Here is a 15,270-nt window from a genome sequence, read left to right on the forward strand (position 1 = left end):
ATCACTATGGAAAGGGAATGGGATCATGACTCTTGGGGCCTTTAGGGATACTCCCTCTGTCAGCTGTGAGAAGTATTGAGGCTTCTGTTTTAAGGTTTCATATTTTATATTGTTTTATGCTGCACCTTTTTATTTTAATTATGGCTGTGCATGGAGACCCTGCTTTGCTTTGGATGCCACTATGGACCCTCCAAATCAGCCCCGCTTTGACTCAGACCGATTCAGAGTCCCTCTGTTCTGACTCGGTTCCATGTCCAAAGTGAGATTTGGACAAAGACTTGCATGGGGAAACACAAATGGCCATAACATTTTCAGTTGTCATGATATATACATGAAACTGGGGGGGGGGTCTCTGCTGACATGGAGGGGATCCCACCTGCCAAACTTCAGACAGTTTGGCCCAGTACGTTTTGTGCTGGGTGCAGCTGAAATTTGAGTTTTTTCCACAAAAACTCTCAAAGCAAAGAGCTACCTCTCAGCACCACACCACCTCCATTTCTGCCTCCTGCCTGCTCGCTCCGCCGTCTGTGGCCGTGTTTCCATGGCAATGGAAGAAAAAGTTAATGAAGGAGTCCTGGATTTTAATATAAAAGGTCCATGCAGGGATCCATGAGCAGGTTCTCCTCACCAGTAAAAATCACTTCACAGATGTACTTCCTGGTGGGGGTGAGGGTGGGGGTTGGAGTGAATGTCATCTGACAGGTGGGGGCTGCTCAACCAATAATTGAGGCTTACTGCTCTCTCTCCCCCCCCCCTTCTCCTTTCCGTGAAAGTCCAAATGCACCTGCATTTCAGGAGCAAGCCTCATTGACACAATGGGAGTCATTTCTGAGTAGACAGGCACATCCTTGTGCTGGGAAAGAAAGCAGTAAATACAAAGGGGACTGGGCAAAAAGAGGATCCATAAAATCAAAAAGGGATCCTCATGAGTTCATATGATTTTTAAAGGGGAGACCCACAAACCCACCATCCAATCACAAAGCACTTCTGCTTCCTTGGACTGAACCAGAAAAAAAAATCACAGATCTGCCACTCGTGGGCACAGCCATGGCTCAAAAACTTGGGTCCTTGGCAGGGATCCTCTTGATTTCATATGATTTTTGCAGAACAAATCCCCCAAACCACCATCCAATCACAGAGCAATCTGCCTCCATGGACTGAACCAGACAAATCATGGATCTGCCACTCATCAATGCAGCCATGGTGGAAAAAAATTGGATTCAAGGCAGGGACCATTAGGGATTTCTATGATTTTTACAAGAGAGTTAACCCGAAACACCATCATATCATAGAGCATATCTATGCCCACGGACCAAGTGACATAAAACATAGATTTGGGGGCTTCATAGCACTGTCATGTTACAAACCAATGTATAAGACATCCAATTCAATATGAGTCCACTTAATTTTTACTTTGGGTCCTGCCTGCCCAACCTCCCCGCCCCCCTCCGCATATCAAAGTTCAGAACTCATCTACATTCAGGTATGCACACTAAGAATCCCAGTCCTGCTGCTTCACCTCATAAATGGTGTGAAGAAAAACATGTGAAATCAGGAAGATCCCTGCCCTGAATCCCTGTTTTTGTGCAGTGCCTCCACCCATGAGTGGCAGATCCATGATTTTTCAGGATCAGTCTGTGGAGGCAGATGTGCTCTGTGATTGGATGGTGGTTTGGGGAGTCTTCCCTTTAATAATCACATGAAATCATGAGGATCCCTTTTTGATTTCATAGATCCTTGTTTTACTTTCTTCTTCCAACACAAAGAGGGAAACCAGGCCCCATTTTAACCCTCAGGATCTCTATAATGAAGGGGTGCTGTGTCTTGTCAATCCAGTGGGTAAATCGCTGGAGGAAACACCCCCAAGGACTGCTAGGTGTCTCCTGCTCACAAGGAGGAGACAGCTAGCAAGCTGTGGGGGGGGTGTTGCACTGCTCATTGGCTGTCCTTGACAGCTGAGGAGGGAGGAGGAGGAGGAGGCGGAGGTGTCCCCTGCTGCTAGCCATCTCTTGCTCATGAGGAGGAGACAGCTAACAAGTGGCAGGGATGTGCACCTCACCTCCTTCTCCTGCTTGGGCGATTCACAGCACTTTTTGCATATATGTCTATGTGAACACATAGACCTATACGCAAAAATGCTGTGAACTGCCCATATACTCAAGATTCATGGCACTTTTTGCATATAAGTCTATGTGCACATAGACTTCCAATCACCATGGTTTTGGTTTTGGTTTTTTAATGGTAATCATGGCAGAGGTGGAGCAGGGACTGGGGGGGGGGCATCCAGAGAACCCGAACGGGGGTGGGTTCTCATATCCCTAAGTAACACCACCAGAACAATCTACGTTTTTGAAACTCAGCCGTTTGTCTCCAGTTATTCAATCTTCCCCACACCTCCACCACTGTCTCTGATTGGACATTGTTGGGTTATGTTCAGCCTGGATTTAGCAACTGGAGTTTCCATTCTCCAAACTTCCCTCTCTCTCTCCCCCCTCATCCTCCTCCACCCGTCGCTGAACTTTCTGAAGTTGATACTTTTGGCACCAGGCTGTCTGGGTTGCTCAGAACAAATCACCAGATCAGACGACGGGTTTCGTATGCAAGCTGCTTCACTCCTCATTGTGCCTCATTGCTATTCTGCTCTGGTGCCTCATTGCTATTCTGCTCTGCCTCATACCACACAGAGGAACCTCTGAACCAGCCCGCTTTGACTCATTACTCGGGCTTTGGACCGAAGTGGTGTGCAGCCCTAGTTTTATTTTTTGTGAATTGCCCAGAAAGCTTCGGTTATTGAGGGGTATAGAAATGAAATAAATAAATAAACAAACAAATAAATAAATTCCTATGGCCATTCTGAAGGATAGTGTAATAGTATAGCCATGCCAAAGGAGCACCCATTCATATGGAGTATGCATCACATCAAGACTATTAGGATGTTTGGGAATAGTCCGTGAGGAGTTTGGGGGCTTCCTTGGTTTCCTCAGGACTTATCATTCTGTAAGGATTTTCCTGGGCCTTGCAATTTACATTTGGGTAAATATGGGGTATAGTGAGTTTAGAGTTTAAGGGGTAAGAGTCAGTGATTATAGGGGGTGAATGCTAATGTGTGATGTGGCAAGTAGGGGAGCAAGATCCACTGTATTAGAGGCTTGCTAGATGCTGACAAGAAATGTTTTGATAACCTTCCAACTTATCAACTGTCTCTTCCTTATAAGGAACCTGGGTAAAAAGTAAGGGGTCATAGATAAGAACACATTGTGGTTTGCGGATTCCCCTGTCTGGAGATAAAAGGAAGAAAAAGGGAACTGTTGAGCATATAAAAGGAGAATTTACACCTGTTTTGTAGTCAACACCTTGCGTTAAGGACAAAAGTGGTTTTGAGGACAAAAGGATGGCTTTTCTGGGAATAGGATGACCTATAATGTGACATAGATCAATAGATACAAAGATTTTAGAACATGTAAGAAGAAGGAGGTCACCAAGTTTTGAAGGTTCCTGCATTGAGCAGGGGGTTGGACTTGATGGTCTTATAGGCCCCTCCCAACCCTACTATTCTATGATTCGAAGAGTATTTAAGTCCATGCAGAATGGGACAGGAGTGTCTTTCTCCTGGTTATAGGGCCTCCAGTGTGTGTGTGTGTGTGTGTGTGTGTGTGTGTGTGTTTGTGCATGAGAGAGAGAGAGAGAGAGAGAGAGAGAGGGTGGGGGGATCCTGTACTGTAATAAAACTTCAAAATCTTTGCCAGAAAAAGGAGGATCCCCTTGCTGGTAAACTACCAGTGTGAGTGGTAGGCATATAGCTAAGTGGAAGGCTTGTGTGTTTGTTAAACTTTATCATTCTTTATCTTTCTTTAATAAATGAATTGATCTTATGACATTGTCCTTATTTATAAAATTTCAGTAAATCTGAGTGAATCTGAATTCTGTCTCTGTCCCCAAAGGAACCTCACCTACAACATCAGGGCCAAGCTGAGGCTGTTTAAATAAGGGTTCCTAGGTATCCAATACCAGGGTTCTGAAATTTTAGCCTCCAGGTTTTTTTAATCTTATAATTCTTTTTATAAATTCTTATTTATACAAATCTTATAAATTCTTTTTATACACTTTCTTTTTGTATTTGGAGATGATCCCTAGGAACTGCTGTGTTTGGGGTCATAGGAGTTGTTCCCCAAAACCACTCTGTTAGTAACTATTTTGATTCTGAGTTGTTTTCTATGAAAAATAGACGTTTATCACTTTTAGGTATTTTGATTTGAAAATGATCCCTAACCTCTTCCAATTATTCAGAATGAACCAATGCATTTCAATGGCCATTCAGTGTCCTTCTTTGTAGTACATCCCCATTGCTGTGGAGAGAAGGAGGCCTGCTTCTTCATACAGAAAACAACTCAGTAACTCAGTAAGTGAAGCCATCATAAGCTATCATTAAAAAAGAGGAAACTTATTACTTAATGAAAATAATTCCAATATAAGCCTGTTAGTTTTCATTATCTTATCTCAAGGGATGGTGTCATTCCCATGCCTTCACCTTAGTTACCAGGTTACTGAGGTATAAAGGATTGTTGTTGTTGTTCAGTTGTTCAGTCATATCCGACTCTTCGTGACCCCATGGACCATAGCACGCCAGGCCTTCCTGTCCTGAGCTGTCTCCCGGAGCGTGCTCAAGTCCATATTCATTGCATCAGTGATGCTATCTAGCCATCTCATCCTCTGCCATCCCCTTCTCCTTTGGCCTTCAGTCTTTCCCAGCATCAGGGTCTTTTCCAGAGAGTTTTCTCTTCACATTAGGTAGCCAAAATATTTCAGCTTCAGCTTCAGTATCTGTCCTTCCAATGAGCAGTCAGGGTTGATTTCCTTTAGGATGGACTGATTTGACCTCCTTGCAGTCCAGGGGACTCGTAAGAGTCTTCTCCAGCACCACAGTTCGAAAGCATCAATTCTTCGGTGCTCAGCCTTCCTTATAGTCCAGCTCCCACAGCCATACGTTACTACTGGGAAAACCATAGCTTGGATTAGATGGACCTTTGTCAGCAAGGTGATGTCTCTGCTTCTTTCTGTGCTGTCTAGGTTTGCCATAGCTTTCCTCCCAAGGAGCAAGCGTCTTTTAATTTCATGGCTATAGTCACCATCTGCGATGATCTTGGAGCCCAAGAAAATAAAATCTGTCACTGCTTCCATTTCTTCCCCTTCCATATGCCAGGAAGTGATGGGGCCAGATGCCATGATCTTAGTTTTTTTTAATGTTGAGTTTCAAACCAGCTTTTGCACTCTCCTCTTTCACCCTCAACAAGAGGCTCTTGAGATCCTCTTCGCTTTCTGCCATTAGGGTGGTATCATCTGCATATCTGAGGTTGTTGATAATTCTCCCAGCAGTCTTAATTCCGACCTGTGATTCATCCAATCCAGTGTTTCTCATGATGTACACTGCATATAAGTTAAATAAGCAGGGTGACAATATGCAGCCTTGTCATACTCCTTTCCCAATTTTGAACCAACTGGTTGTTCCATGTCCAGTTCTTCCTGTTGCTTCTTGACCCTCATACAGGTTTCTCAGGAGACAGGTAAGGTGGTCTGGTACCCCCATCTCTTTCAGAATTTGCCACAGTTTGTTGTGATCCACACAATCAAAGGCTTTAGCATAGTCAATGAAGCAGAAATAGACGTTTTTCTGGAATTCTCTTGCTTTCTCCACGATCCAGCGAAAGTTGGCGATTTGATCTCTAGTTCCTCTGCCTCTTCGAAACCCAACTTGTATTTCCGGTAGTTCTTTGTTCGCATACTGCTGAAGCCTAGCTTGCAGGATTTTGAGCATCACCTTGCTGGCATGTGAAATGAGCACAATTGTACAGTAGTTGGAATACTCTTTGGCATTGCCCTTCTTGGGAATTGGAATGTAAACTGACCTTTTCCAGTCTTGTGGCCACTGTTGAGTGTTCCAAATTTGTTGGCATATTGAGTGTAGCACTTTAACAGCATCATCTTTTAGGATTTTAAATAGCTCAGCTGGAATACTGTCATCTCTGCTAGCTTTGTTGTTAGTCATGCTTCCTAAGGCCCACGTGACTTCACTCTCTAGGATGTCTGGCTCAAGTTCAGTGACCGCACTATCATGGCTATCAGGGACATTAAGATCTTTCCCGTATAGTTCTTCTGTGTCTTCTTTCCACCTCTTCTTAATCTCATCTGCTACTGTTAGGTCCCTGCCTTCTTTGTCCTTTATCATGCCCGTCTTCGCACAAAACGTTCCCTTGAGATCTCCGATTTTCTTGAAGAGATCTCTAGTCTTTCCCATTCTGTTATTTTCTTCGATTTCTTTGCATTGTTCATTTAAGAAGGCCTTCTTGTCTCTCCTTGCTATTCTCTGGAACTCTGCATTCAGTTGAGTATATCTTCCCCTTTCTCCCTTGCTTTTTGCTTCCCATCTTTCCTCAGCTACATTTAAAGCTTCATCAGACAGCGACTTTGCTTTCTTGCATTTCTTTTTCTTTGACATGGATTTCGTTGCTGCCTCCTGAACAGTGTTACGGACCTCCGTCCATAGTTCCTCAGGCACTCTGTCTATCAGGTCTAATCCCTGAAATCCTTTTCATGTATTCCTCACCTCCACTGTATATTCATAAGGGATATGATTTCAGTCATACCTGAATGGTTTAGTGGTTTTCCCTACGTTCTTCAATTTAAGCTGAAATTTTGCAAGAAGCAGCTCATGATCTGAGCCACAGTCAGCTCCAGGTCTTGTTTTTACTGACTGTATAGAGCTTCTCCATCTTTGGCTGCAAAGGACATAATCAATCTGATTTCGATATTGACCATCTGGTGATGTCCATGTGTAGAGTCGTCTCTTGTGCTGTTGGAAAAGAGTGTTTGCTATGATCAGCGTGTTCTCATGGCAAAACTCTATTAGCCTTTGTCCTGCTTCATTTTGTTCACCAAGGCTATGCTTGCCTTTAATCCCAGTGATTTCTTGACTTTCTACTTTAGCATTCCAATCCCCTATGATGAAGAGGACATCTTTTTTTGGTGTTAGTTCTAGAAGGTGGTGTAGGTCTTCATAGCACTGATCAACCTCAGCTTCTTCGGCATCAGTGGTTGGGGCATAGACTTGAATTACTGTGATGTTGAATGGTTTGCCTTGGATTTGTACTGAGATCATTCTGTCATTTTTAAGATTGTACCGCAGTACTGCTTTTCCCACCCTTTTGTTGACTATGAGTGCTACTCCATTTCTTCTAAGGGATTCTTGCCCACAGTAGTAGATATGATGGTCACCTGAATTAAATTTGCCCATGCTTGTCCATTTTAGTTCACTGATTCCCAAGATGTCGATGTTCAATCTTGCCATCTCATGTTTGACCACCTCCAGCTTACCTTGATTCATTGACCTTACATTCCAGGTTCCTAAACAATATTGTTCTTTACAGCATTGGATTTTCTTTTCACCACAAGACACATCCACAGCTGAGTGTCCTTTCAGCTTTGGCCCAGCCACTTCACTCTTTCTGGCACTACTTGGAAATACCCTCTGCTCTTCCCCAGTAATATATTGGACACCTTCCAACCTGAGGGGCTCATCTTCCGGTGTCATCTCTTTTAGCCTTGTGATACGTTCCATGGGGTTTTCTTGGCAAGAATACTGGAATGGGTTGCCATTTCCTTCCCCGGGGGACCACATTTTGTCAGAACTCTCTGCCATGACCTGTCCATCTTGGGTGGCCCTGCACGGCATAGCTTATGGCTTCACTGAGTTACGCAAGCCCCTTCACCACAAAAAGGCAGTGATCCATGAAGGGGGGTATAAAGGATGCAGACGGGTAATTATGGAGGCAACAAGTTTTTTACACTTGAGATGGCTTTGTGGCAGGGAGTTGCAAAGTCCATATATCTGAACTTTTAAAAAGAGGGCACAGCAGTTGGGGAAAATTTGGGATTTCCTCCACATATTGTGGCAGTGGTAGGAAAACCTATGCAGTTGTCCCTTCACCGGATAGCAGAATAAATCAAGGCTCTTCTTTCCGTTTGGGTTCGTTGACTAAATGTTATGAGGCACCATCATTTATTATCACTCTGATAAACTTTGGCACCTAACTCCGAAAATTGGAGCCGGGATGTGGCATTCCTTTCAGCATGGAGCACTAAACCAGGCAAAGTGATGACTTCATCTTCTAGCCAGAAATTTCTTCTGGCTTTGACTCACTCTTTGGAACCCATCTGCTCCTCATCCCACTAAATATTGAAGAAGCCATGTTGTCTGCCCTGAAAAACACGTTTGTGTTCTATGTTTTCTATGTTCCCGTTCAGAGCCAAGAAAAAAAAACAAAAAAAACTTCCCTGTCATTATCCAAATCAGTATATTTTGTCCCCTGCCCCCTGGATAATGGTGCAGTGGATTTTCAGAATGTCAAAAAAAATAATGAAGCAAGTCGGAAAGTGGTTACATAAGCTCCTCCCTTTGTGCCATTCAGGGCAAGAGGCAGGCAGGTCTCCATCTCTTGGATCTCTGACAGTTGTTTCTCTTTCACTTCTTAGGCCAGATTCTATTAGTGTTTTGCTAATCTGTGTGGGCTTTGTAAGACATACATTTGTAGTCATGTTGCTGTTCTAGAGAAGTTGGAGAAGTCTTCCTCTAGGAATTATATCAGCAAATTCAGGTGCTGGCCCAGGCAGCCTCCAGATACCAAGCATAGGCTGTAGATGGATGCAGGGGGCGTTGCATCTAGAGAGAAGCTTTGCCGCTTGAATGCTGGGCTGTCAGTGTTACTGCTGTTGCTTTTGCTTCTCCATTGGGTGTGTGAAGTAGATACAAAGAAATGTCCCACAATGGAACCTGCCCCTGTTCCATATGAGTCATATCAGTCAGGGAATTTCCTTATTGGTGGGATGGTTTCTCAGACCAGTTCCTATTCCCCAGCATTTTCATTTAAGGAACTTCCTTGGCAGCAGTTCTCTGAAATTAGAATGTAAGGAATTCTTATTTTATCCTCCCTGCATCATGTGAATTTGGCCAGATTAGAAACCCTAAGTACTGAAAATAGAACATAATGCTTAAGAAATATAGATATTGTTCTAGGCACATTCATCCTCAATGGTTAACATGCGTATCTATTCTACCTTGCTTATATATGACTTCTTCCTATGTGTGTTGGGGGGAGGTGTATATCTATTTGGGGAGTGTTTTCTTTCTTTGTACCACATTTGGATGCATGTAACTTGTATGTACTGTGATCATTTGCAATGTAAACAGAATTCAGTGGAAGTATTCAGTGGAAGAAAGACTGATAGGAACAGTCACCTCTTGTAGAAGTTTCAAAAGATCATGAAATGAGGGGAAAAGGCAACAGTGTTGATAATGGCATGGAGGAAAACACACACACACACACACTGTCTTAAATTAGTTCTCAGTATAGATGTCACTACTGGATAATGATCTGGGACTGGTTGAAATTCTTGACAGTGCAATCATGTTAACTGTTGATATTTTCCCAACCCAAGACATCTTGGGTTGTCTTGAGAGTTGTCTTGAGAGTTGTCTTGGGTTGTCTTGAGAGCCAGTGTAGTGTAGTGGTGAGAGTGATGGACTGGGAGCCGGGAGATCCGGGTTCTAGTCCCCACTTGGCCATGGAAGCTCACTGGGTGACTTTGGGCCAGTCACAGACTCTCAGCCCAACCTACCTCACAGGGTTGTTGTTGTGAGGATACAATGGTGAGGAGGAGGGTAATGTAAGCCGCCCTGAGTTCCTTGCGAGAGGGAGAAAGGCGGGGTATAAATGCAATAAATAAATAAATAGATAAATAAATAAATCTTGCTCCATGACAATTTTTCAAGATCAATATTAATATCTTTTAACAAGTTATTATGATTATAACCAAAGAAGTCTTCCAAGTTAGGTGTAATCCACATGCTGAGATATATGATGCAGGAATCTCCCCATGGGATTGAATATATTTTAGCTAGATGGCCCTTCACTCTCTTTTCTAAATTAATACCTATCCATTCTGATCTATCTAAATTGATGTTATACTCCGGTACTTGGCCAATGTTTTAAAGCCAATCTAAAAGCTCCTCAAACACCTTTGCAGGATCGTGTAATAGCAATGCACTATCATCATATAAATTAATTTTACACTCTTCATTTCCAAATTTCATTCCCTTCAATTTTGCCTAGGTCCAGATAATTTCAGCAAGAGGTTCTACTGATAATTCAAAGAGGAGAGGAGGTAGCAGACAACCCTGATGGATGCTTCTCTGTAGATTAGAATTATCTGAACGAGATCCATTTACATGCACAGTGGCAGTAGGATTTGTATATATTAATTTGACCCACTTAATAAAATTCCCCCTTTAATAATGAACAGAGAAGTATGCTGAAAGAAAAGGAGCCAAAGTTGTGTTACTCAGAAAAAGAAGGGAGGAAACAGCATGCTAGGGAGAGCACCAAGGTTTCCAGAAGTGCACATAATCTTAAAAACACAAATTCTAAGGGGGGGGGCACACCAAAGTCCAACGAGGACTGTGTATGTTCACTTGGCATGGAATGTCAAATCTCATGGAAAAGAAAAATGGAAAGCTGGAGGGGTGGGGGTGGATTGGAATGCCCTGCCTGAGATGCTTACAGCTTATAGTATCCTTGAGGAAGGCACAGCTGACTGACTGAACTGGAACACTCCTGCTCGGAGGTGAGGATACACTGCAATATTTTATTACAGGCTCTAATTGTTTCTCCAAGTGATAAATGTTATTGCCAAATGCTATGATGTTCCAGTTGGTAGCAGATATGCTGAGTACTATAGATGTGTTTTATTTTTGCTTTTTTAAATGCATGTCAGTGACCTGGAAACAGAAACAGGTTTCTTTCACAGAAACCTGGATGAGGGAAGAGGGGGAAGTGTGCCTTACCCAGGTCCATGGTACAGCAGGCTAGGGCTGGGAATGTACAGAGCGTGTACAATCCACTCTGCCTGTGTCCCATGGATTGTCAGGCACCTTTTGTTCCATTATCCACCCACAGAGAGATGCAAATATTTTTTCCGTCATGCAGAAAAATATGCAAATAATTACGTAAGTATTTCCCTAATTTAAATTTAACTTGGTGCATAACATTTAGCGTATTGTCCCACATTCCATTCAACTTCTCTTCAGCAGAAACGTGCATATTTTCCTTCAAATATATATGTGTAAATTTCAGGAAAGTTAAAAAAAAAAAATCATCCGAGGGTCCACGGACTCTGCACAGCTTGAGGGGGTCACTCCACAGCAGATTCCACAGGTCAGATTCCTAGAAATCCTAGCTCATTTTAGTCTATCTCGAATTTCTCCAGCATCCCTATTCCCAAGTTCCCAACTGCATTATAGTGATGATGATCTAGTAAAACGGTTATTCCTTGGTTAGAGCAGGCCCTACCATAAGGTAGAGTATGACAGCTGCCTCAAGCAGCAGATGTGGGGGCAGAGAGATACAGTGAGGTGTTGGAGTAATGTATGAGGAATTGGATTTACACTTAAGAAAGAGAGCTATATATTATTTAGGGATGTCACGGGCACCGACTGGGTCCGGAAATTTGTCGGGCTCCCCCTGCCAGCGACCTCCAGACTGTGCCCACTGAGACGCTGTCCTCGGGGAACTCGCTGAGCTTGTGGGTGGCTTGAGCGTAGGGTGTGTGTGTGTGTGAGCAGGGGTGTGAGTGGGGGTGCCACTTCGACAAGCACCTAGAGAAACCGAGCTAGGGTGAGTTCTTACATCTAGGGATGGATGGAAGTCACTTACCTGGTCCCGCAGCTTGCTTTGTGGTGGGGGGGGAAGAGCTCCATCCCTCCTCCGAAATTCTGGGTGGGGGGGAGGCACCCCGTCCCTCCCAGGCCGAAATTCTGGCCGGGGGGGAGTGCCCCGCCTCTCCAGCCGCGAAAGTTCTTCTCCTGCCGGCACGCAAATGGTGGTGGCCGTAGCCGCCGCCGTTTGCATCCCTGGCATGCAGTCAGCCGTGATAGGCTATGTAAAGATTTACGTAGCCTATCACGGTGTTCTTTGAAAATCTAGCCATGATAGGCTACGTAAATCTTTACGTAGCCTATCACGTTTGTTGTTTTGTTTTGTTTTTTACTTGGAAATGGCGGTGGCGGCAGCTGGTCGGAAGACCGCCTGCCGCTGAACTGCCTCTGGGAGCTGCCCTCGCCAGGGACATTCGCTGAAGGTAAGTCCCATCCCAGGGGGGGCGGACCGTTTCTCCACCAATTTCGGGGGGCCAAATGCGTTGGCATTCGGCCTCCCAGAGATTCGTGGAGAAATTCTCTGACATCCCTACTTACATCCCTAATATTATTTCAGAGTAAGAAATAGAAGTCTATTCTTAAAATCATGCAACTGAAACGGAGCAGAACAAGCCAAGACTGTGATACAACTTTGTGTGTTGTAGAATGTTCCAGTGAAAGACTGTTTATCTTTATTTTCAGAGTGGTAACGAAGTTCTACCAGCACATCTTGTCCTTGGGTTTTGCTGTCAATGAGATCAACAAGAATCCTAAGGTCTTACTGAATGTCACACTTGGATTCCACATCTATGACAGTTACAATGATGCACAGATGACCTATCGCACCACCCTGGAGCTCCTCTTCAAATCATATCAATTTGTCCCCAACTATGAATGTGATACCCACAAAAAACTAATAGCTGTCATTGGGGCACTTGGCTTTGATGCTTCACTGTACATGGCAAAAATATTAAGTATCTACAAGATTCCACAGGTAAGAACATTGCATGGGGATCAATCAACACCTTTACAGGCTAGCGATGGAGTAGTTGTGGTAGCAGGAAAGGTGGACAGAAAAGAGACTCTGAAGGACAATTGCCCCTTGTGAGGACCTGACACCTTTTTGACCACCTCATGGTCCTACTTCGAGTCACCAGGTCAGGTGCTTTGGTCAGTGTCTCTCCTCACACTGCCACCTTTAGGCTCTCACCCACAACCCTCTGTTTGTGTATTGTGATGCTTCACCACTCTCTCAATTGCTGCCACCAATAACCTTTTTTGAGCTGCTTTCTTTCTTTTTGGTAGCACAGACCAAGCACCCAGCATGTGGGGGCTATTCCATGAAACCCTTCTTAATAAATAAAATGGAAACTGTCATTTAAAACTGAAAACAAGGGAGGTTTACAACAGGACTGGAAATAGGAACTGGGTTGGGATGAGGAAAGCATATCAGGAATGACGATTAAAATAAGGCAACACTATAAATTGCACAATATAACTCTGGCTTTTACTTCTGTGTTCAAAACCTCTCACACCCTCTCTCACACTATCCAACACACTCTCTAACCCACAGACTATCTCACTAGATGTTTTCACTCTTCTCTCCCAATCTCATCTCAGACATATCTAGCTGTTCCCAATCTAAATTTCTCCCAGACTTATCTGACTCCCTGGAAGCACTCACCCCACCTATTTCTGCAGAAGAGCTCATCTGATCACACTGCATTCCACTCTCACTCAGCCACTCCCCCTTTCTTCCATTCCTGCCCACACTCTGCCATACCCCACCTCACACTCACCTGTCAATCATTCCAGATACATACCAGCCACCGTATATATATATATACAAACCTTTACTATGTACATATTGTGCATGTGGAATTGCCACACCCCTCACAACTGATAGTTTGCTGAACCACCTTTTTGGGTAGCAGAGTCAGGAAACTACACTTTCATTGTTTATATGCCATTAAGGGTGAAAAGCAAGCATATAAATGTCCAAAAATTAAATAAATAAAAAAACTATCCTATTTAATACAGTAACTATTACTGTGGATAGATTCATACCTTATCCCTCACTGTGTGTGTTACAGAAAAGTTATCTGATGATTTATTGAATTTAGCATTTCGCTCACATACATACACTTCACAATAGTGTTGCTGTTGTTGCTGTTGCTGTTGTTGTGGTTCTTATTTCAGCTCACATATGGTTCAATGACCCCAACAGAGTATGAGATGATGCAGCTCCCTTCCTTTTATAGCATGGCTCCAAATGAAGCCCATCAATATATGGGAATGGTCAGCCTGCTTAAGCATTTTGGATGGACGTGGGTTGGGCTCTTTGAGGTAGATGATGATAGTGGAGAATGTTTCTTGCAGGCCTTGGAACCATTGCTTTCCCAGAAAGGAATCTGTTCAGACTTCACAGAAAGAATCCCCAGCCATGACCATTTTCATTCTGCAAAAGAAGCAAATATGAGGGCCTATAATCTGTATGAATTTATCAATTTTAGGAAATCCAAAATATTTCTAATCTATGGTGAAACTTATACATTTACACATCTGTGGCACTTTATATATGGTAAAGGAGTTCCTGAACACAAGGAAAATACATTTGTTGGAAAGGTGTGGATTGTAACAGCCCAGATTGATTTTATACTAGGAGGCATAAGCCGGAACTCAGATTTGCAAGTGTTCCAAGGTGCCATTTACTTCTCAGTTCACTCAAATGAACCTGTTGGGTTCCAGAAATATCTACAGTCCATAAAACCTGATTGGAAAAAAGCAGATGATTTTCTTGAAGAATTCTTGGAGCAAACATTTGGCTGCTCTTTCCCAGATCCCAGGGTGCCATACAGGGTCTCTGGAAGATGTACTGGGGAGGAGCGGCTGGACGGCCTTCATGGACATTCTTTTGAAATGCGCATGACTGGCCACAGCTACAGCATTTATAATGCTGTCTATGCTGTGGCTCATGCTTTACATGCCTTGTACTCATCTAGATCGAATCGTAGAAAAATGGCAGGTGGCAAACAAAGTGAACTTCAGGATCTTCAGCCTTGGCAGGTGACACCTCCACAGTGAAATCTCATCATTCCCATTAACAGATTAGCCCAAAGTTAGAGAGTATCTAACTTTATGTTCCCCAAATTATTTGTGAGTGAGGTCACATGCATTATTCATTATGGACCCACATTTCTCTGTCTATGAAGCCTGCAAAACTAAGAAACAGTCATTTTTTTGTCAGTCTGTCACTGAAAACCATGTTTCAGACTGGAAGTTTGTTAGATAAATCTGCATAAAACAACAGGCGGAATCCAGCAATCGTCATGATTAGAGGAGACTTAGTGAAACCAATTGGAGGAGTTAGTCCTGCTCAACTTGTCCCATTGGTTTTAGAAGGCCTACTTTAACTGCAGCTAAGTCTGGATACAACCCCATATTAGCAGGTTAAGGTCTGATTTTTCATGTCAAGCACTCAACAAGATTTCATTCTCTTGTTTATTTTTTTTTCTCTTTGAACTAGC

The 15,270-nt window shown here is 43.4% G+C and overlaps 1 protein-coding gene across 1 annotated transcript; it reads left to right on the plus strand.

Annotated features, from left to right (window-relative positions):
- Positions 1–8,691: 8,691 nt before the first annotated feature.
- On the plus strand, positions 8,692–14,813 carry LOC146342870 (vomeronasal type-2 receptor 26-like). The gene is made up of 4 exons (XM_084808051.1): positions 8,692–8,957; positions 12,446–12,737; positions 13,943–14,615; positions 14,746–14,813. The coding sequence occupies exons 1-4, from the start codon at positions 8,692–8,694 to the stop codon at positions 14,811–14,813; spliced, it is 1,299 nt and encodes a 432-aa protein (XP_084664177.1).
- The last annotated feature ends 457 nt before the right edge of the window (positions 14,814–15,270 follow it).

The sequence above is a fragment of the Heloderma suspectum genome, chromosome 6 (genome assembly GCF_057233095.1).
Source record: "Heloderma suspectum isolate Gila_16-S chromosome 6, 16-S_ref, whole genome shotgun sequence".
Lineage (NCBI taxonomy): Eukaryota > Metazoa > Chordata > Lepidosauria > Squamata > Helodermatidae > Heloderma > Heloderma suspectum.